This window comes from Somniosus microcephalus, chromosome 31 (genome assembly GCF_052327205.1).
Source record: "Somniosus microcephalus isolate GS21.2 chromosome 31, FLI_Smic_1.0, whole genome shotgun sequence".
Lineage (NCBI taxonomy): Eukaryota > Metazoa > Chordata > Chondrichthyes > Squaliformes > Somniosidae > Somniosus > Somniosus microcephalus.
Genome location: NC_141017.1, coordinates 13,997,347 through 14,019,005, shown reverse-complemented (window position 1 = coordinate 14,019,005; position 21,659 = coordinate 13,997,347). Strand labels below are relative to the sequence as shown.

The following is a 21,659-nucleotide window of genomic DNA, read 5'->3' as shown; positions in this document are numbered from 1 at the left end:
CATCCGTCACCCGAGAACTCATTTTTAATGTGGAAGCAAGTCATCCTCGGTTCGGAGGAACTGCCTAAGAAGAAGATAGAGGCAGAAACCCTCATCACATTGAAAAAGTATTTGGATATTCACTTGAGGCGGCTAGGGGCGAGGAGCTGGAGAGTGGGATGGGGCCGGCAGGGACACGATGGGCCGAGTGGCCTCCTCCTGTGCTGTGATTGTCTGCCCGGGTCGGCCTCCCCCCGGCGCCGCCTCTCTCGCTGCTCCTCCCCGGGGGCCGGGCCTGGGGGCGGTTCGAGCTGCTGTCAGGCGGCGCCGCCCCCCGGGCCCGCTCTCTCTCCCGCTCTCTGTGTGTCCCGGCTCCGCGATGGCCGGCCGCCCCGTCCCTGTCCCCGCCTCCTGCCCCCGGGCCCGGGTCCAGGCCCAGGCCGGCACCCGCCTCCTGCTCCCGCTCCTCGCCGCGCTGCTCGCCGCCCGGCCCGCCGCCGCCTATTTCCCGGAGGAGCGCTGGTCCGAGGAGTCGCCGCTGCTCCGCCCGCGGGTCCTGGTCGCCGTCATCGCCCGGAACAGCGCGCACGGACTGGCCGCCTTTCTGGGCCGCGTGGAGGGGCTGCGGTATCCCAAGGACAGGGTGTGCCTGTGGTAAGGGGGAAGAGAGAGTGAGTGAGGGGGAGTGTGAGAGAGGAGAGAGAGTGAGTGAGGGGAGAGAGAGAGTGAGTGAGGGGCTGCGGTATCCCAAGGACAGGGTGTGCCTGTGGTAAGGGGGAGAGAGAGAGTGGGGAGAGGGGGAGTGTGAGAGAGGAGAGAGAGTGAGTGAGGGGAGAGAGTGTGAGGGGAATGGGGGGAGAGAGAGAGTGAGTGAGGGGCTGCGGTATCCCAAGGACAGGGTGTGCCTGTGGTAAGGGGGAGAGAGAGTGAGTGAGGGGGGAGAGAGTGAGTGGGGGAGAGAGTGTGAGGGGGAATGGGGGCGAGGGAGTGAGTGGGGGGAGAGAGTGAGTGAGGGGGAGAGAGAGTGGGGTAGAGAGTGTGAGTGAGGGGGGGAGAGAGTGAGTGAGGGGGGAGAGTGGGGGAGAGTAAGGGGGGAAAGAGAGAGTGTGAGGGGGAATGGGGGGGAGAGAGAGAGTGTGTGAGGGGGAGTGGGAGAGAGGGGATGAGAGAGGGAGAGAGAGTGAGGGGGAGAGGAGAGAGAGAGTGAGGGGGAGAGGAGAGAGAGAGTGAGGGGGAGAGGAGAGAGTGATTGAGTGAGGGGCGAGGGGAGAGGAGGAGTGTGAGGGGAGAGGAGGAGTGTGAGGGGAGAGGGAGTGTGAGGGAATGGGGAGTGAGAGAGTGTGATGGGGAATGGGGGGGAGAGAGAGGGAATGGGGGAATGGGGGGAGAGAGAGAGGGTGATGGGGGAATGGGGGGAGAGAGGGAATGGGGGGAGAGAGAGGGAATGGGGGAATGGGGGAGGGGGAATGGGGGGAGAGGGAATGGGGGGAGAGAGAGGGAATGGAGAGAGAGAGGGGGAATGCGGGAATGGAGAGTGAGAGAGGGGGAATGCGGGAATGGGGAGAGCGAGGGAATGGGAATGGGGAGAGGGAATGGGGAGAGAGAGCGTGAGGGAGAATGGGGGAGAGAGAGCGTGAGGGGGAATGGGGGAGAGAGCGTGAGGGGGAATGGGGAGAGAGCGTGAGGGGGAATGGGGGAGAGAGCGTGAGGGAGAATGGGGGAGAGAGAGAGCGTGAGGGAGAATGGGGGGAGAGAGAGAGCGTGAGGGGGAATGGGGGAGAGAGAGAGAGCGTGAGGGGGGAATGGGGGAGAGAGAGCGTGAGGGGGAATGGGGGAGGAGAGAGAGCGTGAGGGAGAATGGGGGAGAGAGAGAGCGTGAGGGGGAATGGGGGAGAGAGAGAGCGTGAGGAGAATGGGGGAGAGAGAGAGCGTGAGGGGGAATGGGGGAGAGAGAGAGTGTGAGGGAGAATGGGGAGAGAGAGCGTGAGGGAGAATGGGGGAGAGAGAGTGTGAAGGAGAATGGGGGAGAGAGAGAGCGTGAGGGAGAATGGGGGAGAGAGAGAGTGAAGGAGAATGGGGGGGAGAGAGCGTGAGGGAGAATGGGGGGGAGAGGAGTGTGAGGGGGGAATGGGGAGAGTGTGAGGGGGAATGGGGGGAGAGAGCGTGAGGGGGAATGGGGGAGAGTGTGAGGGGGAATGGGGGAGAGAGCGTGAGGGGGAATGGGGAGAGTGAGGGAGAATGGGGGAGAGAGAGCGTGAGGGGGAATGGGGAGAGTGTGAGGGGAATGGGGGGAGAGAGCGTGAGGGGGAATGGGGAGAGTGAGGGAGAATGGGGGAGAGAGAGAGTGAAGGAGAATGGGGGGGGAGAGAGAGTGTGAGGGAGAATGGAGGAGAGAGTGAGGGAGAATGGGGGAGAGAGAGAGTGAAGGAGAATGGGGGGGAGAGAGAGTGTGAGGGAGAATGGGGGGAGAGAGTGAGGGAGAATGGGGAGAGAGAGTGTGAGGGAGAATGGGGGGAGAGAGAGAGTGTGAGGGGGAATGGGGGAGAGAGAGAGTGTGAGGGGGAATGGGGGGAGAGAGAGAGTGTGAGGGGGAATGGGGGGAGAGAGAGAGTGTGAGGGGGAATGGGGGGGAGAGAGAGGTGTGAGGGGGAATGGGGGGAGAGAGAGTGAGGGGGATGGGGGAGAGAGAGTGTGAGGGGGGAATGGGGAGAGAGAGAGTGTGTGAGGGGGAATGGGGGGAGAGAGAGTGTGAGGGGGAATGGGGAGAGAGAGTGTGTGAGGGGGAATGGGGAGAGAGAGTGTGTGAGGGAGAATGGGGGGAGAGAGAGTGAGGGAATGGGGGGAGAGAGAGAGTGTGAGGGGGAATGGGGGGAGAGAGAGGAGTGTGAGGGAATGGGGGAGAGTGTGAGGGAGAATGGGGGAAAGAGAGAGTGTGAAGGAGAATGGGGGGGAGAGAGAGTGAGGGAGAATGGGGGGAGAGAGAGAGTGTGAGGGAGAATGGGGGAGAGAGTGAGTGTGAGGGAGATGGGGGAGAGAGTGTGTGAGGGAGAATGGGGGGAGAGAGAGTGTGAGGGGGAATGGGGGGAGAGAGAGTGTGAGGGGGAATGGGGGGGAGAGAGTGTGAGGGGGAATGGGGGGGAGAGTGAGAGGTGTGAGGGGGAATGGGGGGAGAGTGTGTGACGGGGAATGGGGGGAGAGAGAGAGTGTGAGGGGGAAATGGGGGGAGAGAGAGAGTGTGAGGGGGAAATGGGGGGAGAGGAGAGAGAGAGTGTGAGGGGGAAATGGGGGGGAGAGAGAGAGTGTGAGGGGGAAATGGGGGGAGAGAGAGAGTGTGAGGGGGAAATGGGGGAGAGAGAGAGTGTGAGGGGGAAATGGGAGAGAGAGAGTGTGAGGGGGAAATGGGGGAGAGAGAGAGTGTGAGGGGGAATGGGGGGAGAGAGAGTGTGAGGGGGAATGGGGGGGGGGAGAGAGAGAGTGTGAGGGGGAATGGGGGAGAGAGAGAGTGTGAGGGGGAATGGGGGGAGAGAGTGTGAGGGGGAATGGGGGGAGAGTGTGTGAGGGAATGGGGGGAGAGAGTGTGAGGGGGAATGGGGGAGAGAGAGAGGTGTGAGGGGGAATGGGGGAGAGAGAGTGTGAGGGGGAATGGGGGGAGAGAGAGTGAGGGAATGGGGGGGAGAGAGAGTGAGGGTGGGAATGGGGGAGAGAGAGTGAGGGGAATGGGGGGAGAGAGAGTGAGGGGGAATGGGGGGAGAGAGTGTGAGGGGAATGGGGGGAGAGAGAGTGTGAGGGGGGAATGGGGGGGAGAGAGAGAGTGAGTGGGGGAATGGGGGAGAGAGAGAGTGTGAGGGGGAATGGGGGGGAGAGAGAGAGTGAGGGGGAATGGGGGGAGAGAATGAGGGGGAATGGGGAGAGAGAGATTGAGGGGGAATGGGGAGAGAGAGTGAGGGGGATTGGGGGAGAGAGGGGAATGGGGAATGGAGAGAGAGGGGGATGGAGAGAGGGAATGGGGAAATGGAGAGTGAGAGGGGGAATGGAGAGAGGGAATGGGGGAATGGAGAGAGAGGGAATGGGAGAGTGAGAGGGAATGAGGGGGGGAGAGTGAGGACTGAGGGAGAATGGGGGGAGAGAGAGTGTGAGGGAGAATGGGGGAGAGAGAGTGTGAGGGAGAATGGGGGGAGAGAGAGTGTGAGGGAGAATTGGGGAGAGAGGGAGAACGGGGGGAGAGTGTGAGGGAAATGGGGGAGAGAGGGGGGAGTGTGTGAGGGGGAATGGGGGGAGAGAGAGTGAGGGGGAATGGGGGGAGAGGGAGCGAGTGAGGGGGGAGAGGGAGCGAGTGAGGGGGGGAGAGGGAGCGAGTGAGGGGGGGAGAGAGTGTGAGGGGCTGCGGTATCCCAAGGACAGGGTGTGCCTGTGGTAAGGGGGAGAGGGGGAGTGTGAGAGGGGAGAGAGAGTGAGGGGGGAGTGTGAGAGGGGAGAGAGAGTGAGGGGGGAGTGGGAGAGAGGGAGGAGAGTGAGGGGGAGTGGGAGAGAGGGAAGAGTGTGAGGTGGGGAGAGGGAGGAGTGAGAGGGAGAGAGTGAGGGGGGAGAGGGGGAATGGGGGGAGTGGGAGAGAGAGAGTGAGGGGGAGAGTGTGAGGGGGAAAGAGAGAGAGTGTGAGGGGGAGAGGGAGAGTTTGAGGGGGGAGTGAGGGGAGAGGGGGAGTATGAGAGGGGGAATGGGGGGAGAGGGGAGAGAGTGAGGGGGGTGAGGGGGAGAGTGAGGGGGGGAGAGAGGGAGAGTGAGGGGAGAAGGGGAGTGAGAGTGAGGAGAGAGGGGGAGTGAGGGAGGAGAGAGTGGGGGAGAGGAGAGAGAGTGATTGAGTGAGGGGAGAGGGGGAGTGAGTGAGGGGAGAGGGGGAGTGAGTGAGGGGGAGAGGGGGGAGTGAGTGAGGGGGAGGGGAGAGGAGGAGTGTGAGGGGAGAGGGGGAGTGTGGAATGGGGGAGAGAGAGCATGAGGGAATGGGGAGAGAGAGAGTGTGATGGGGAATGGGGGGAGAGAGGGAATGGGGGAATGGAGGGAGAGAGAGCGTGAGGGAGAATGGGGAGAGAGAGTGGGGGAATAGGGAGAGAGAGCGTGAGGGAATGGGGGAGAGAGAGAGCGTGAGGGGGAATGGGGAGAGAGCGTGAGGGGGAATGGGGAGAGAGAGAGTGTGGGGAATGGGGGTGAGAGAGTGAGGGGGAATGGGGAGAGAGAGAGAGAGTGTGAGGGGGAATGGGGGTGAGAGTGTGAGGGGGAATGGGGGAGAGAGAGAGTGTGAGGGAGAATGGGGGAAAGAGAGTGTGAGGGAGAATGGGGGAAAGAGAGAGTGTGAGGGAGAATGGGGGAGAGAGAGTGTGAGGGAGAATGGGGGAGAGAGAGAGTGTGAGGGAGAATGGGGGAGAGAGAGAGTGTGAGGGAGAAGGGGGAGAGAGAGAGTGTGAGGGAGAATGGGGGGAGAGAGAGTGTGTGAGGGAGAATGGGGAGAGAGAGAGTGTGAGGGAGAATGGGGGGAGAGAGAGAGTGTGAGGGAGATGGGGGAGAGAGAGAGTGTGAGGGAGAATGGGGAGAGAGAGTGTGAGGGAGAAATGGGGAGAGAGAGAGAGTGTGAGGGAGAATGGGGGAGAGAGAAGTGTGAGGGAGAATGGGGGAGGAGGAGGCGTGAGGGAATGGGGGAGAGAGAGAGCGTGAGGGGGAATGGGGAGAGAGCGTGAGGGGGAATGGGGAGAGAGAGCGTGACGGGGAATGGGGGTGAGAGAGTGAGGGGGAATGGGGAGAGAGAGAGTGTGAGGGGGAATGGGGAGAGCGGGAGAATGGGGAGAGTGTGAGGGGGAATGGGGAGAGAGAGCGTGACGGGGATATGGGGAGAGAGAGAGCGTGACGGGGAATGGGGAGAGAGAGAGCGTGACGGGGAATGGGGGTGAGAGTGTGAGGGGGAATGGGGGGAGAGAGAGAGTGTGAGGGAGAATGGGGGAAAGAGAGTGTGAGGGAGAATGGGGGAAAGAGAGTGTGAGGGAGAATGGGGGAAAGAGAGAGTGTGAGGGAGAATGGGGGAGAGAGAGAGTGTGAGGGAGAATGGGGGGAGAGAGAGAGTGTGAGGGAGAATGGGGAGAGAGAGAGTGTGAGGGAGAATGGGGGAGAGAGAGAGTGAGGGAGAATGGGGGAGAGAGAGAGTGTGAGGGAGAATGGGGGAGAGAGAGAGTGTGAGGGAGAATGTGGGGGAGAGAGAGTGAGGGAGAATGTGGGGGAGAGAGAGAGAGTGTGAGGGAGAATGGGGAGAGAGAGAGAGTGTGAGGGAGAATGGGGAGAGAGAGAGAGTGTGAGGGAGAATGGGGGAGAGAGAGAGAGTGAGGGAGAATGGGGGAGAGAGAGTGTGAGGGAGAATGGGGGAGAGAGAGAGTGTGAGGGAGAATGGGGGAGAGAGAGTGGGGAGAATGGGGAGAGAGAGAGTGTGAGGGAGAATGGGGGAGAGAGAGAGTGTGAGGGAGAATGGGGGGAGAGAGAGAGTGTGAGGGAGAATGGGGGGAGAGAGAGAGTGTGAGGGAGAATGGGGAGAGAGAGAGAGTGTGAGGGAGAATGGGGGAGAGAGAGAGTGTGAGGGAGAATGGGGGAGAGAGAGAGTGTGAGGGAGAATGGGGGAGAGAGAGAGGGTGTGAGGGAGAATGGGGAGAGAGAGTGTGAGGGAGAATGGGGGGAGAGAGAGTGTGAGGGAGAATGGGAGAGAGAGAGTGTGAGGGAGAATGGGGAGAGAGAGTGTGAGGGAGAATGGGGGAGAGAGTGTGAGGGAGAATGGGGGGAGAGAGAGAGAGTGTGAGGGAGAATGGGGGAGAGAGAGTGTGAGGGAGAATGGGGGAGAGAGAGAGAGTGTGAGGGAGAATGGGGGGGGAGGAGAGAGAGAGAGAGAGAGAGTGAGGGAGAATGGGGAGAGAGAGAGCGTGACGGGGAATGGGGGAGAGAGAGAGTGTGAGGGAGAATGGGGGAAAGAGAGAGTGTGAGGGAGAATGGGGAGAGAGAGTGTGAGGGGAGAATGGGGGGAGAGAGAGAGTGGAGGGAGAATGAGGAGGGAGAGAGAGAGTGAGGGAGAATGAGGAGAGAGAGGAGAGTGTGAGGGAGAATGGGGGAGAGAGAGAGAGAGTGTGAGGGAGAATGGGGGGAGAGAGAGAGAGTGAGGGAGAATGGGGGGGGAGAGAGAGAGAGAGAGGTGAGGGAGAATGGGGGGGAGAGAGAGAGAGTGTGAGGGAGAATGAGAGAGAGAGAGAGGTGTTGAGGGAGAATGGGGGAGAGAGAGAGAGAGAGTGTGAGGGAGAATGAGGAGAGAGAGAGAGTGTGAGGGAGAATGGGGGAGAGAGAGAGAGTGTGAGGGAGAATGGGGGGAGAGAGAGGAGAGAGAGAGTGTGAGGGAGAATGGGGGAGAGAGAGAGAGAGAGTGAGGGAGAATGGGGGAGAGAGAGAGAGAGTGAGGGAGAATGGGGGAGAGAGTGTGAGGGAGAATGGGGGAGAGAGAGTGTGAGGGAGAATGGGGGAGAGAGTGAGAATGGGGGGAGAGAGAGAGTGAGGGAGAATGGGGGGGGAGGAGAGAGTGAGTGAGGATGGGGGGGGAGAGAGTGTGAGGGAGAATGGGGGAGAGAGTGTGAGGGAGAATGGGGAGAGAGAGTGTGAGGGAGAATGGGGGAGAGAGTGTGAGGGAGAATGGGGGGAGAGAGAGTGAGGGAGAATGGGGGGGGAGAGAGAGTGAGGGAGAATGGGGGGGAGAGAGTGAGGGAGAATGGGGGGAGAGAGTGTGAGGGAGAATGGGGGAGAGAGTGAGGGAGAATGGGGGGAAGAGATGAAAGTGTGAGGGAGAATGGGGAGAGAGAGAGTGTGTGAGGGAGAATGGGGAGAGAGAGTGTGAGGGAGAATGGGGGAGAGAGAGTGTGTGAGGGAGAATGGGGGAGAGAGAGAGAGTGAGGGAGAATGGGGGGAGAGAGTGTGTGAGGGAGAATGGGGAGAGAGTGTGAGGGAGAATGGGAGGAGAGAGAGAAAGTGAGGAGAATGGGGAGAGAGAGAGTGTGAGGGAGAATGGCGGAGAGGAGGAGAGAGAGTGTGAGGGAGAATGGGGAGAGAGAGTGTGAGGGAGAATGGGGAGAGAGAGAGTGAGGGAGAATGGGGGAGAGAGAGAGTGAGGGAGAATGGGGGAGAGAGAGAGAGTGAGGGAGAATGGGGAGAGAGAGAGAGTGAGGGAGAATGGGGGAGAGAGAGAGTGAGGGAGATGGGGAGAAGAGAGAGAGAGTGAGGAGAATGGGGGAGAGAGAGAGAGTGAGGGAGAATGGGGGAGAGAGAGAGTGTGAGGGAGAATGGGGAGAGAGAGAGTGAGGGAGAATGGGGGGAGGAGAGGAAAGGGGAATGGGGGAGAGGGAATGGGGAATGGAGAGAGAGAGGGGGAATGGGGGAATGGAGAGAGAGAGGGAATGGAATGGGGAGAGAGGGAATGGGGGAATGGAGAGAGAGGGAATGAGGGAATGGAGAGAGAGAGGGAATGGGGGGAATGGAGAGAGAGAGAGGGAATGAGGGAACGGAGAGAGAGAGAGAGGGAATGGGGAACGGAGAGAGAGAGAGGGAATGGGGGAACGGAGAGAGAGGGAATGGTGGGAACGGAGAAGAGAGGGAATGGGGGAATGGAGAGAGAGGGAATGGGGGAATGGGAGAGAGAGAGGGAATGGGGGAATGGAGAGAGAGGGAATGGGGGAATGGAGAGAGAGGGAATGGGGGAATGGATGAGAGAGGGAATGGGGGAATGGAGAGAGGGAATGGGGGAATGGAGAGAGAGAGGGAATGGGGGGGAATGGAGAGAGAGAGAGGGAATGGGGGAATGGAGAGAGAGAGAGGGAGGGGGACGGAGAGAGAGGGAATGGGGGAATGAGAGAGAGAGAGGGAATGGAGAGAGAGAGGAATGGAGAGAGAGAGGGGAATGGAGAGAGAGGGAATGGAGAGAGAGAGGGAATGGGGGAATGGAGAGAGAGAGGGAATAATGGGGGAATGGAGAGAGAGAGGGAATGGGGGAATGGAGAGAGAGAGGGAATGGGGGAATGGAGAGAGAGAGGGAATGGGGGAATGGAGAGAGAGAGAGGGAGGGGGAACGGAGAGAGAGAGGGAGGGGGAACGGAGAGAAGGAATGGGAACGGAGAGAGAGAGGGAATGGGGAACAGAGGGAGAGATGGGGAAGGGGAGAGAGTGGGGGAATGGAGAGAGAGTGGGAATGGAGAGAGAGAGAGGGAAAATGATTGAGGGAGAGGGAATGAGGAGGGAGAGGGAATGGGGTGGAGCGACAGGAAGGAATAGGGGAGAAATGAGGAGAGATGGGGTGGGCAAGAGAGAGGGGCGAATGAGAGGAGTGGGAGGAATGCAGACTACCCAAGAGTGAGTGGGGAATGGGGAGATATGGAGAGGGCGAATTGGGGAGAGAGAAAGGGAATTGGGGGAGTGAATTGGGAAAGAGATGTGAATGGGGATAAAGATGGGGAGAAAAGGAAGGGAGAGGGAGAGGGAATGGGGGAAGAGAGAAAGAAACAGGAGGGGGATTGAGGCGAAGGCGTGTGTCAGGGTGTAATCGAGGGGGAAAGGGATCGGCACGAACGAGTGGTTCTGTGGATGGTCTAGAGGGCCATAATAGGAAGGATGATTAACTGGAGAGAAAGGTCATGGAGGGAGAGTGGGGCGGCTGCTTGGACACAGGGATCAGGAGGGGAGAAAGGGGTCAGAGTGGGGTAAAGGGGCAGCACTTTGTTTGGCTGAGGCAAGAGAGAGGTAGATGGAGGGGGTAAAATAATATGCTGGAGAAGGGAGTGGAAGAGAAAGAAGGGTTGAGGGAGGGTGTTGGAATGGGGTGGAAGTGAGAGACAGCGGGACAGTGATTGATCAGCTCTCTGTGTAAATTGGGGGATTTCTGATGTATCTTTTTATATGCCTTCAGATACAGTAATCTAAATTGAAGATTGCTTTTGTTTACTTGTATCTTTAAGAGTTAACTGTTCCGACATTCTCCCAATTATGATGAGAGATGGCATCATAGTTGGTATCACTGTCCATAATCGAATGTAATTAGGTCAGGTTTGCTTGAATGCTAGACCTGTATGTGTTTGGAGATTTTTTTAATTCATTCATGGGATGTGGGCGTCGCTAGCAAGGCCAGCATTTATTGCCCATCCCTAGTTGCCCTTTGAGAAGGTGGTGGTGAGCCGCCGCCTTGAACCGCTGCAGTCCGTGTGGTGAAGGTACTCCCACAGTGCTGTTAGGGAGGGAGTTCCAGGATTTTGACCCAACGACGATGAAGGAACGGCCGATATATTTCCAAGTCAGGATGGTGTGTGACTTGAAGGGGAACCTGGAGGTGGTGGTGTTCCCATACGCCTGCTGCCCTTGTCCTTCTAGGTGGAAGAGGTCGCGGGTTTGGGAGGTGCTGTCGAAGAAGCCTTGGTGAGTTGCTGCAGTGCATCTTGTAGATGGTACACACTGCAGCCACGGTGCGCCAGTAGTGGAGGGAGTGAATGTTTAAGGTGGTGGATGGGGTGCCAATCAAGCGGGCTGCTTTGTCCTGGATGGTGTCGAGCTTCCTGAGTGTTGTTGGAGCTGCACTCATCCAGGCAAGTGGAGAGTATTCCATCACAATGTATGTCAGGACACGGACTGGGGGAAATAAGTGAACTAATTGGGGAGGAATTTCCAGGAAGGTTGGGGGTTATCCTGCCTGTCTGCCGTACCTTCAGCCAAGGAAAGATGTTCCCGATGGCTGGGGAGTCCAGAACCAGGGGTCACAGTCTAAGGATAAGGGGTAAGCCATTTAGGACAGAGATGAGGAGGAATTACTTCACCCAGAGAGTGGTGAACCTGTGGAATTCTCTACCACAGAAGGCAGTAGAGGCCAATTCATTAAATATATTCAAGAAGGAGTTGGATATATTTCTTAAGGCTAAAGGGATCAAGGGATATGGGGAGAAAGCAGGGACAGGGTACTGAATTGGATGATCAGCCATGATCTCATTAAATGGCGGAGCAGGCTCGAGGGGCCGAATGGCCTACTCCTCCTATCTTCTATGTTTCTATGTTAAAGAGCTCAGAAACTACAGAAAAATGGCGTAGACAATGGATGAACAGTTAACGAGATGAGCAGGAGAATTCCCCATGGAAATTCACTCCCACCATCTCTAATCTGACTTTTATGTGTGGGGAGGGGAGGGCATTTCTATTGGATGAAAGTTGCTGTCTCAAGTTTAACACCTGTAGCAATCTTAATTGCCTGAGTCTTGATAAGAATCTGTTTTGGTCTTCAGATATCAGACTGCTTGTTCCACGTGAGGCAGCCCAGGGAGGCTTCTCTTGGGCCCATGTGCACGTAACTTAGCATCAGAAACTTAGTTAAAAGTTACTGAGATTTCGGATTCTCTATTGCCGTTTCGCGACAGTTCTCAGAATTGGGTAAGTCAAGTGTTGCACTGCTCGCTACTTGCCGCGTCTTTCTGCTTCTGTATAATTGTCACGCCTGGTAAATAAATCTGACTTGGCTTTAGCCTGAACAGCCCGGCCCGGTTGTGATATTTTCCCCCTTTTGCGCTGGACAGGAGAGTGCGTGGGGGGGCATCCCGCACACCCTCCAGGGTGTAGCACCGTGGTGAATAGGTCAATTGTTAGTCCCGTTCATGGTGCGCGAGTTTTGGTTCACAGGAGACGAGGTCCGCTTCAGGGAAACTGGTGTAAACACAAGTTTTGGGAAGAAAGCGCAAACCGTAATGAGCTGTGGGGGCTAAATCGGGATAAGTAGCACTTGCAGACCAAGTAGGGAGGCTTAAAGTTTAAATTTGAGTAAATTAGCAACAGTATTACTTATAAACAAAGTAAAGAGTTTATAAAGTGATGGTTATCCTCATATTGCTATGTGGATCTGAGTGTTGGAACATGAGAAAAGTTGATGAGCAAAAGATACTAACAGCAAAGAGTTTTCCCAGAGAGTAGAAAGCCTCTGGAATGGGTTGCTGGCTGGTGGGGTGGGTGCTGACTCTGGGGCCAGAGATCACATCATCTAGACGGTCAGTGTCTTCAGAGATAACACTTGGTCCATGAGATGTCCTGGACTGGGTTCCATCGCCTGAAGGGATGGAGAAGAATTTTCCAGGGTATTTTTCCCCTTATGGGTTTCCTTTTTCCCCTGTCTGTTTGCCTCTCCCAGGGGAGTGGAGGGTGCGGTGGAGGGTAGGAAGTGTCTAATCATGATCAGTGTTCCCTTTAATTTTTTTGGGGTGGTGAGCGGCCCCTTTAATGGGCTGCGCGGCCCATTCAAATTTTCACGCGTGCGTGGTTTTTCCCGTGTAACAGCTGGTGAGCCAGCTGCCCGGGACCTCCAGACGGCGCAGCTTAACCAGAATATTGGTCATGATGATGGTGTAGGTCAGGCTTGATGGACCAGCTGCTCTTTCCCTGTCTGTCAGTTTTGTACGTTTGTATGTTCAAGTTGAGTTGGTTGAGTGCAGCGCCAAACAACACTCGAGAAGCTCGACACCATCCAGGACAAAGCAGCCCGCTAGATTGGCACCCCATCCACCATCTTAAACAGTCATTCCCTCCACCACCGGCTGCTGCCCTTGTCCTTCTAGGTGGAAGAAGTTGCGGGTTTGGGAGGTGCTGCCGAAGAAGTCTTGGCGAGTTGCTGCAGTGTGTACCATCTACAAGATGCACTGCAGCAACTCGCCAAGGCTTCTTCGGCAGCCCCTCCCAAACCCGCGGCCTCTTCCACCTAGAAGGACAAGGGCAGCAGGCGCATGGGAACACCACCACCTCCAAGTCACACACCATCCTGACTTAGAAGTATATTGGCCGTTCCTTCATCGTCGCTGGGTCAAAATCCTGGAACTCCCTCCCTAACAGCACTGTAGGCGTACCTTCACCACGGACTGCAGCGGTTCAAGAAGGCGGCTCACCACCACCTTCTCAAGGGCAACTAGGGATGGGCAATAAATGCTGGCCTTGCCAGCGACGTCCACATCCCAGGAATGAATTTTTAAAACTTATTGCTCCCAACGACATAACTTACTGTGCCTCCTAACTCAGTATCATGTGCAATCGTGGATATACAACTGCCTATTCATCCAAGACGCCCACATCCCATAAGCGAATTTTTTTAAAAATGAGAGGAATAATGGGAGTATTCAGGATGCAAAGAATCAAGAATATAATATGATGGCTTGGACATGTAACAATGCTTATTCAGAAGCTCCAAGAAAGACGACTGCGATGTTTCAAGAATGGAATCGGCTAGAATGCCTTTCTTTCATGGCCCTGCGCACAGAGGTAGACGGGCCAGGAAGCGCTGGAGCGACTTGTCACAGAAAGGGATACAGATGACTGAAGTGGCCAGGCTTGTTCCGGACCGACAATAGCGGAGTGAATTCATTCGGTCCTGTTGTCACTGCTCAGCTGGTGGACGGGAGTTTAGTCGCATTACTATGAATGCCAGGTCTCAGAAAGATGTGAATAGAGAATTAGAATTGGCTCCACTGGGTCTTGAAGCTGACGCGCGTGGACTGGAAGCGGAGGAGGGAGAGGCAGGATACAGGCACGAGGGGGAACAGCGCAAGGACAAGTAAGCAGAAACCGCACCAATGTACACGTGACCTGGATCGGGAAAATCTCTGATTATGAGGCCAGTGGGGATTGAGTTGATTTTAATTTCTGACTTGTGTAAAACAATTTTAGCAAATGCAACCTCTTAGATTTGAGGGAAGGGGCACAGCCTAGATGGTAGCTTAAGGGCTTTTGGTGAATTTGGGCACCTCTGATGTTTCAGTAACAGCCTTTCTGCTTAAACTGCTCCATCACTTATTAGTAAAGCGCTTACTGCATTTTTATGAATAGATCGTATTGTGCTGCTGTGCAGCGAGTGATTGTCGCTGCTTCTGACTTGAGTCTGGAAACTTTTCGGCCTAAATGTAAAATGTTATGGAAGTTCTGGGCCATGGTTACAGGGAAATGAAGGGTGTATTGAGATTGTGGTTGGAGGGGGGGAAGCATCTAGCGATTTTGTAATGAAATGCGGCAATAAATTTTCAAAAGAGGATCAATCCCTGGTAGTGGTTTCAGACGATTTAAAGTTACCTTTGACCAAGGCTCACGCTCCCAAGTCACATGACCAAACGAGCCGCAGTCTCGTGAGTGCCTGGAGCCCACGAGCAGGTGGGAAGGCTGAATTTCCGCACCGTTTAATTGGTGAGCGCTGCCCTGAACCCGGGGGACCAGCCCCCCCCCCCCCCCCCCCCCCCCCCCCGTGAGCCTGTGATGGTGCAGGCAGGAGATCGTACAGAGGTGATTCAGGGACAGTCCAATGTTACGGATGTGGGACATAGGCTGGGTTCAGGCTGTCCAGGGCAGGGGAGCAGCTCCATTAACTCTTCACAGGAGGTATACAGAGAGCTGCTTGGTACATAGCAACAGGAGGAGGCCATTCAGCCCCTCGAGCCTGTACTACCATTGAAGTAGATCATGGCTGATCTGTATCTCAACAGCCAGGGCATCCTTGGCCTTCTCCTCTTCCTCTCCATGCCACCCTTTGGCAACATAATCGGCAGACACGGGGTCAGCTTCCATGTGTACGCTGATGACACCCAACTCTCTACCGCTTCACCAGCTCTCTCAACCCTTCCACTGCCTCCTTGCTGTTCGACAGCTTGTCCAACGACCAGTCTTGGATGAGCTGCAATTCCGTCTAGCAAAACATTGGAAGATAAAAGCTGCCGTTTAGGCCCCCGCCACAGCCTCCGTACCTTTTCACTGAGTCCATCCCCCTCCCCGGCCACTGTCTCAGGCTGAACCAGACTGTTTAAAATCTCGGCACCCTATTCAACCCTGTGCTGAGCTTCTGGGGCATATCCTTTCCATTGCAAGGATCGTCTACTTCCACCATCGCCCACCTCTGCCCCTACCTCCGCCCATCTGCTGCTCATCCAGACTCTACCTTCCATAAACTTAAGCTCACTCAAAACCGTTGCCCGCCTCCGATCCTGCGCCAGAATATTGTGCAAGTCAAGCATGAAATTGTAAGTTATTTTTTAATATTTCTCTGTAATTATCTTGCATGCAAATAAATCCAACTAGTAGTTTTAGCCTGAAGTACATGGCTTCATACTTCCCATCTTTCAAAGTGAATAGGAGAGCACAGTGGGGAGCTTCTGGTGATTAATACTGTGATAAAAAGGGTAACAGTTCCATGGCAAACTGTCCCTTCTAATAGAAACATAGAAGATAGGAGCAGGAGTAGGCCATTCGGCCCTTCGAGCCTGCTCCGCCATTCAATGAGATCATGGCTGATCATCCAAATTCAGTACCCTGTCCCTGCCTTCTCCCCATATCCCTTGATCCCTTTAGCCTTAAGAAATATATCCAATTCTTTTTTGAATATATTTAATGAACTGGCCTCCACCGCCCTCTGTGGCAGAGAATTCCACAGGTTCACCACTCTGGGTGAAGAAATTCCTCCTCATTTCAGTCCTAAATGGCTTACCCCTTATCCTTAGACTATGACCCCTGGTTCTGGACTCCCCGGCCATCATAAACTTAAGCTCACTCAAAACCGTTGCCCGTCTCCGATCCTGCGCCAGAATATTGTGCAAGTCAAGCATGAAATTGTAAGTTATTTTTTAATATTTCTCTGTAATTATCTTGCATGCAAATAAATCCAACTGGTAGTTTTAGCCTGAAGTATGCACACTTAAGGATGCAAGTTTCACTTTATGGGAGTGTTACATTGTCTGCTTATATTTTTGTTTTTGGTTCAAGGCCTTCAACGGAATATTCCACGCACACACTTGTCCCACTGATGCCAGGCTTTCTTTTTAAATTGTAGATTCCACAATAATACGACTCGTATGCTAAATTAGTTCAAAACATTTATTATACAAGAGAGATCCTGCAAAGTAATACTTAGTATAACATTCATATAATACAATTTGTATAGGAAAGTTCTTCGTCTAACAAGCTGTGTCTGTAAGCTTAACAGAGTGACAGTTTCTAAATCTGGGAGGCACCAGAAGATGTTCCACCTTGACTGTAGCTGTCAGCTTTCATATCCCGGGGCGGGGTGCACATTCCACAAGGCCGCTAAAAGCCCCTCTAATTGAGGCCTAACATTACAGCCTAAGTGGCTCTTGTTCCATCTGTCAATTCAATCATTGTACTAAAGGAACAAACACCCTGAAGTGGTAAAATGGATGGACTGACAAAGGCCTTCTATCTAACTGAAGGAATATTACCTCCTTATCACCTGCCTGCAATCCTTCCACAGACGTGGCGGTGGTAGGATTGTTTTTGCGATAGCTCTACGGTATATTTTCTTTCCACAGTTGGATGTTGTGCATTCAGGAACTAATTGTGATGCCAAAACATCTTGAGCTGATCGTTAAATCATATGGGCATGAGCTAGACAGCAAATCAATGTTTATTTAAACCCCCAACATTCCTTCGCGTGCAAGAGAGAGTAATCGGCTTGTTGCTGCATCGTCCCACCCGAGGTAAGTTGTGCAATCGAATTCTGTAAATCTGGTCGTTTGTGGGCTGGTCCCTGAAAAGGAACCATGTTGTTGAAACTCAATGGATTCGCTACAACAACAACTTGCATTTATACAGCGCCTTTAACGTAGCGAAACGTCCAAAGGCGCTTCAACAGGAGCATCAGCAAGCATAATGTGACACCGAGCCACATTGTGAGATACCGGGGCAGAGCTCGGTCAAAGCAGTAGGTTTTAAGGCGCGTCTTAAAAGAGGAAAGAGAGGCGGAGAGGTTTAGGGAGGGAATTCCAGAGCTAAGAACATAAGAAATAAGAGTAGGAGTCGGCCATACGGCCCCTCGAGCCTGCTCCACCATTCAATAAGACCATGGCTGATCATTGACCTCAACTCCACTTTCCCGCCCGATCTCCATATCCCTTGATTTCCCTAGAGTCCAAAAATCTATCAATCTCAGCCTTGAATATACTCAAAGGCTCAGCATTCACAGCCCTCTGGGGCAGAGAATTCCAAAGATTCACAACCCTCTGAGTGAAGAAATTCCTCCTCATCTCGGTCTTAAATGGCTGACCCCTTATCCTGAGACTATGCCCCCTAGTTCTAGACACTCCAGCCAGGGGAAACAATCTCTCAGCATCTACCCTGTCAATCCCCCTCAGAATCTTATATGTTTCAATGAGATCACCTCACATTCTTCTAAACTCCAGAGAGTATAGGCCCAATCTACACAATCTCTCATCATAGGACAGCCCTCTCATCTTTCACCACTTTCTGGTCATGGACAAATTTGTGCGCACCTTTGGAAGTGGCTTATTGATACGGAGTGAATGATGAGACATAACGTTACCTCCAGCAATGGTGGTCAGTGTGAAAGGAATGGCTTGGTCACTGTAGGGATTGACGTAAGAAAACTACTAGGCACTTGGCCTAAGCATTAAACAAAGCTTTAATCAACTGTTTTACAACATGGAGGTCTAGTTGTGTCCTTCACTAGTTCCTGTTAAGAATGTCCTGCGCAAGCTGGGCCCGTGCCCGAGTATTTATACTCTCCCTGGAGAGCGCCACCCGCAGGCCGCTCAGTATTATTTCATAAGTCTTTCTTTCATGAATGACTGATTCATGTCAGGGATGCTTTAGGGTGTTGCTGTGGGGTGGTGCCAACCTGGCGCAGCATATGACAGCCATATGGGTGTACAGCGTAACGTTAAGTAAACCTGGCCATGATGAGCCCATCCCTGGCTTCAAGCTTAGGCAGCTTGAAGGCACGGCTGCCAATGGTAGAGCCATTTAAAATCGGGGATGCCGGAGAGGCCAGAATTGGGGGAGCGCAGATATCTCGGAAGGTTGTAGGACTGGAGGGGCGAGACCATGGAGAGATTTGAAAACAAGGATGAGAATTTTAAAGTTGATGCGTTGCCGAACCAGTAGCCAATGTAGGTCAGCGAGCACAGGGGTGATGGGTGAACGGAACTTGGTGCGAGTCACCCACATCTCTTGCATTCCTGTGGAGCTGGAGCGATGGATTGGATGGGAGCAGCGAGGCTGTCTGACACACACAGTCTCGGGTCCTGGAGTTCCCAGGGCCTTCGTATGTTTGTTGGAGGATTGTTGATGTCAAAACCATGAGTGCTATAAGGATTCAAGAGTTTCGATGGTCTGCATAGCACAGTTCCCACCACTTATAGCGGACACGTTGGCATCGACGCGATATGTGCTCTGTACCCGGTGGCTGGTGTAACCAAAGCATTTTAAGAGTACTTTACAGTTCAAATCCCTCCACGGCCTTGCCCCTCCCCATCTCTGTAATCTCCTCCAGCCCTGCAACCCTCTGAGATCTCTGCACTCCCCCAATTCTGCCCTTTTGCGCATCCCTGATTTCCTTCGCTCCACCATCGGCGGCCGTGCCTTCGGCTGCTAGGCCCTAAGCTCTGAAATTCCCTGCCTAAACCTCTCCGCCTCTCCTCCTTTTAAGACGCTCCTTAAAACCTACCACTTTGACCAAGCTTTTGGTCATCTGCCCTAATATCTCCTTATGTGACTCAGTGGTAAATTGTGTCTGATAACTCTTTGAAGCTCCTTGGGATGTTTCACTACATTAAAGGCGCGATACAAATGCAAGTAGCTGTTGACATGAATCAATCATTCATGAGAGAAAGACTTATGAAATGATACTGAGCGGCCTACGGGTGGCGCTCTCCAGGGAGAGTATAAATACTCGGGCACGGGCCCACCTTGCGCAGGACATTCTTTAACAGGAACTAGTGAAGGACACAACTAGACCTCCATGTTGTAAAACAGTTGATTAAAGCTTTGTTTAACGCTTAGACCAAGTGCCTAGTAGTTTTCTTACGTCAGCTGTTGTTGTGGGGCTCAAGAAGCTGGTGTGTAGGGCTCGCAGCCGCCGCAGGAGTTCCAGAGGCCCCAGGGCGAGGACTGAAGGCGGTGGGGGCTGCACTTTCCGACTGCCTCACATAGTTGTTGACAGCTGATTGGAGCTGCGGGAAGTTGTCCATCAGCTTTTCGCGCTGTTGCTAATTAGGGAAGGGTGAGTGGAGACTTTGGGCAGCTCCGATCAGCGAATGCGTTTAACATGAGATCAGGTCGTCCTTTTTTTTAAAATTCGTTTTTATGGGATGTGGGCATCGCTGGCAAGGCCGGCATTTATTGCCCATCCCTAGTTGCCCCTTGAGAAGGTGGTGGTGAGCCGCCTTCTTGAACCACTGCAGTCCGTGTGGTGAAGGTGCTCCCACAGTGCTGTTAGGGAGGGAGTTCCAGGATTTTGACCCAGCGACGATGAAGGATCGGCCGATATACTTCCAAGTCAGGATGGTGTGTGACTTGGAGGGGAACTTGAAGGTGGTGGTGTTCCCATGCGCCTGCTGCCCTTGTCCTTCTAGGTGGAAGAGGTCGTGGGTTTGGGAGGTGCTGCCGAAGAAGCCTTCGCGAGTTGCTGCAGTGCATCTTGTAGATGGTACACACTGCAGCCACGGTACACCGGTGGTGGAGGGAGTGAATGTTTAAGGTGGTGGATGGGGTGCCAATCAAACGGGCTGCTTTGTCCTGGATGGTGTCGAGCTTCTTGAGTGTTGTTGGAGCTGCACTCATCCAGGCAAGTGGAGAGTATTCCATCACACTCCTGACTTGTGCCTTGTAGATGGTGGAAAGGCTATAATGTCTTGCGTCTCTTTGGCTCTGTTTCTGTCGCAAAGCAGATGGAGCCATAACAAAATCGGCTTTTAAAAAGTCAGTACGTACTGAACTGCCCGATCTAGTCGGTGCGCTTAATACATTATTAACGGTGCCTTTGTAATTGGTGGCGATGGCGAACGGTTAGCGCCATTTGCCCGCTATAGGCGGCTGTCGGGTATAAGTGAGGATGGCGTTAGTGATGAGCATTGTATTGTAATTCAGAATCTAATAGCCCGTACAATGTTCCCTGTGATTGATTTTTTGGTGCGGGGTCCCTTTAATTGGCTGCGCGGCCCATTGACATTTTCGCGCATGCGCGGTTTCTCGCACTGAAAAGCCGGTGAGCGGCCTGCGCGGGTCCGCCAGACCGCCGCGCAGCCGCGCCAATTAGTGGGAACGTTGAACCTGTATGCATAGAAAATAAAATCTTGCATTTATATAGCGCCTTTCAGGAGCTCAGGACGTCTCAAAGCACTTTACAGCCAATCAAGTACTTTTTTGAAGTGTCGTCACTGTTTTAATGTGAGAAACGTGGCAGCCAATTTACGCACAGCAAGATCCCATAAACAGCAAAGTGATAAATGACCAGATAATCGGTTTTAGTGATGTTGACTGAGGGATAAATATTGGCCCCAGGACGCCGGGGAGGTACCCACTGCTCTTTTTCAAAACAGTGCCGTGGGATCTTTTATGTCCACCTGAGAGGGCAGATAAGAAATAGGAGCCAGGAATAGGCCACTCGGCCCCTCGAGCCTGCTCCGCCATTCAATGAGATCATGGCTGATCTTGGGCTCAAAGCCACTTCCCAGCCTGCTCCCCATAACCCTTCACTGCATTATCTGTTTATCTCCACCTTAAATGTATTTACTGACCCAGCCTCCACGGCTCTCTGGGGCAGAGAATTCCACAGATTTATGACCCTCTGAGAAGAAATTCCTCCTCATCTCAGTTCTAAAAGGGCGACCCTTTATTCTGAAACTATGCCCCCCGAGTTCTAGATTTCCCCACGAGGGGAAACATCCTCTCTGCATCTACCTTGTCGAGCCCCCTCAGTATCTTACATGTTTCAATAAGATCACCTCTCATTCTTCTAAATTCTAATGAACCTTTCCTTTCCTCATAAGTCAACCCCCTCAGCTCAGGAATCAACCGTGTGAATCGTCTCTGAACTGCCTCCAATGCAAGCACAGGAAACTTTTTTTTATCCGGCACCGACGGGACCGACGTGGTGCCGGTTCATCAAAAATTCCGGATAACCGAGCGCTATAGTAAAAGATACGGAGCTGAGAGCTCCGTATAAAGCAACAAACCCTGTTGCTTAGCAACAGGTTCAGAACAATGGCCAAAAGTTCCAAGCGTCTCTGTAGCTTAGCAACAGCTGCAGCCACACCCTTGCACAGCAACAGATGGAGGAAGGCAAGTAATAAAACTTACCTGAACCTACTCCTGAATTTTGCCGGTTAACCGAGATTTCCGGTTATTTAGGTGCCGGTAAATCGAAAGTTTCCTGTATGTCCTTCCTTAAATAAGGAGACCAAAACTGTACGCAGTACTCAAGATAACGTCTCATCCGAAAGAAGGCACCTCCAACAGTGCCGCACTCCCTCAGTACTGCACTGGAGGGTCAGCCTAGATTTTGTGCTCAAGTCTCTGGAGTGGGATCAAGGGATATGGGGAGAAAGCAGGGACAGGGTACTGAATTTGGATGATCAGCCAGGATCTCATTAAATGGCGGAGCGGGCTCGAGGGGCCAAATGGCCTGCTCCTGCTCCTATCTTCTATGTTTCTATGACTGGAACTCACGAGATTCGGATTCGCGTGTGCTGCCCGCTGAGCTGCGACTGACAATAAAGCAGATCTGTGTTGCGATTGCATTTTCATTCTAAATCTGATTTACGACCAAGCACCTAGGTGCGCTTATGGGAGATGTGTCTTGCAGTGAGGAGATGTTT

General features: G+C 53.7%; 1 protein-coding gene across 6 annotated transcripts in view; it reads left to right on the top strand.

Annotated features, from left to right (window-relative positions):
- The first annotated feature begins 279 nt into the window (after positions 1–279).
- The window catches only part of colgalt1b (collagen beta(1-O)galactosyltransferase 1b), a 110,001-nt gene continuing 88,621 nt past the window's right edge, over positions 280–21,659 (top strand). Inside the window, exons 1-2 of one of the 6 annotated variants that reach the window (XM_085971550.1) lie at positions 543–633; positions 11,301–11,445. Coding sequence is in view for 3 of the 6 variants with exons in the window: in XM_085971547.1 (XP_085827673.1) it covers positions 359–633 (275 nt within the window). In the remaining 3 variants the exon portion in view is untranslated. Of the gene's footprint in view, positions 634–4,354; positions 4,393–11,300; positions 11,446–12,998; positions 13,604–15,544; positions 15,642–21,659 lie in introns of those variants that run through there. The other 5 variants (XM_085971551.1, XM_085971547.1, XM_085971552.1 and 2 more) reach the window with 5 other exon arrangements.